The 2,033-nt window shown below is 36.0% G+C and overlaps 1 protein-coding gene across 1 annotated transcript; it reads right to left on the bottom strand.

The window, feature by feature from the left end:
- Positions 1-497: 497 nt before the first annotated feature.
- Positions 498-1,659, bottom strand: LOC130630040 (52 kDa repressor of the inhibitor of the protein kinase-like). Its single transcript, XM_057443439.1, has 2 exons — positions 1,366-1,659; positions 498-1,289 (listed from the first exon to the last, which is right to left on the bottom strand). Exons 1-2 carry the CDS (start codon positions 1,657-1,659, stop codon positions 498-500), a joined length of 1,086 nt encoding a protein of 361 aa, XP_057299422.1.
- Positions 1,660-2,033: the final 374 nt, after the last annotated feature.

The following is a 2,033-nucleotide window of genomic DNA, read 5'->3' as shown; positions in this document are numbered from 1 at the left end:
ACTCTCTTCCTTATTTCTGTCTGTCTTTCTTTTTTCATTTCTTTCTTTCTAATATTTCTGAAATGAAACAGTAATGAACAATTACTCCTGCTGGGAATTGAACCCAGAAATACAAGAGTTTCGTTGAAAACAGGAATGATACAGCAAGACAAAACAATAGAAGGTAAAAAAAAAAAAAAACTCACCGTTGAACTTTTGTTTCCATTGTTTGAGCATTTGAACTTCTTTCATTTTACAATTGTGAATTTTCAACTAAATATCAAAGAAAACATTTATCATCATATTGAAGTTCATACTGGTCATACAATTTCATACAAGATAACAGCAGCAACATCATCAAAAGACTGAAATGATAGATTTATTTTTATACACATAAAGTTTACAATCGAATGAAAATAGGTATTTACAACACTGTGTACACCATGTTTAACCTATAATTTATGGCTGAAGTGACATATAAAAAAGGTGTGCTAAAACTATAAAAACAATACTTAAACTCAGTCACTAAAAATATTAGAAAACGTCATTCTACGTTTGTTAGCAGCTGCAAATTCATCTACAACTTGATCTAAATCAACAGTCACATCTCGATTGAACATTATAACACTAAGACTGTTCAATCTTTCCTTTGTCATTGTATTCCTCATCCATGTCTTCACACGACGTAAACCTGAAATACTCCTCTCACAGGTGCAAGTAGTGACAGGTATAGTAGCTAGAATTCGTATCGCTTCATGTATCGATGGAAATAAAAGTTTGTCAGTGTGTTTTAACAGACCTTGCAATGTGGTAGGTAACACTCCGGTGAATGTTCTCCACTTAACTTTCCACATATCTAACTGTGCGTACAAGTTACTCAGAGCAGGAATATCATCACGATATCTCTGAATAAATTTAGAAAATTCAACTTTCCATGTTGGTTGGTCTCCCAAAAGAACACGACCCTCATCTGAAAGAATGGTAGTTGGCATGATGCTGAAACCAGAGTAGACACTGAGATTGTCAATAGAAAATCTAGTGTCCAGTTCTTGCAATATATGATCGATGAAGGGAATAGCAACAGCCAATTTGTAGTACTTTTTCACTCCATTGGCAACATAGTTCTCTCGATACAACTGGATGCTGCATCGACGTTTCATTGATTCCACAACATCAAGCTCAGTAGCTGAAGATAGAACTTTTTCATACCACTTATTAAAATGGGTGTCAATATCTGATCTGATCACTTGCAGTGTTCGTTTCAACAAAAGCACGTTACTTGATGTTTTAACAAGATCAGACTCAATACTCTGTAATTTCACAGTGAGACCACGAGTGTAACCCAAAACCTTTTGAACAATTACCAACACAGCAATGAATTCAAACTGAACTATGCCTAGAAGGTGGTCTTGCATCATCCACGTTACTACGACTGAAGGATTTGTCTCTATTTTCTGTGATTTTCTCCAAAGTGAGCATGACAGATGGTAATAAATCACAGAAAGAGTCAAGTCCATCCAGCCTGGCTACCCATCTTGTACGACAAATATTCAAAACTACTGAATGGACAATCTCAGGTGACACAGCCTCTATGACACCTTTCAGGACATGAGTTCTGACAGGCGAGCAGTAAAAAAACAATGCCACTGCTTGAAACTGTGACATCATATCAGCAACCATGGGGAGCTTACAGCCAGCTGCAACACATAGGTTCTTAATCAATGTGGATGCTCCTGAACATTTTCCAGCCATTGCACCTGAAAAAATAGAACAAAATGAAGATAAAAATATATGGATAGCTAATGATAAACATGGTTATTTGTATCAGATTTTAACCTGCTCCATCATAGCCTTGTCCCCTACAATAATTCATGTCCAAGTTGTTTTGCTCCACAGCATCAATTATTGTAATTGACAGCCCTTTACCAGAAAACCAAGTTTACATTCTGCCATCTTTAAAAATGTCTCTCTAATTTCATCTTTACTGTCAATATATCGCAACACAACTGGCATCTGTTCTTTGTTGCTTATATCTACTGCCTCATCGCCAAGAA

This window comes from Hydractinia symbiolongicarpus, chromosome 2 (assembly GCF_029227915.1).
Source record: "Hydractinia symbiolongicarpus strain clone_291-10 chromosome 2, HSymV2.1, whole genome shotgun sequence".
In the NCBI taxonomy this organism is placed as follows: domain Eukaryota; kingdom Metazoa; phylum Cnidaria; class Hydrozoa; order Anthoathecata; family Hydractiniidae; genus Hydractinia; species Hydractinia symbiolongicarpus.
The sequence above is the reverse complement of the archived record's forward strand: the minus strand, read 5'-3'. Positions and strand labels throughout refer to the sequence as shown.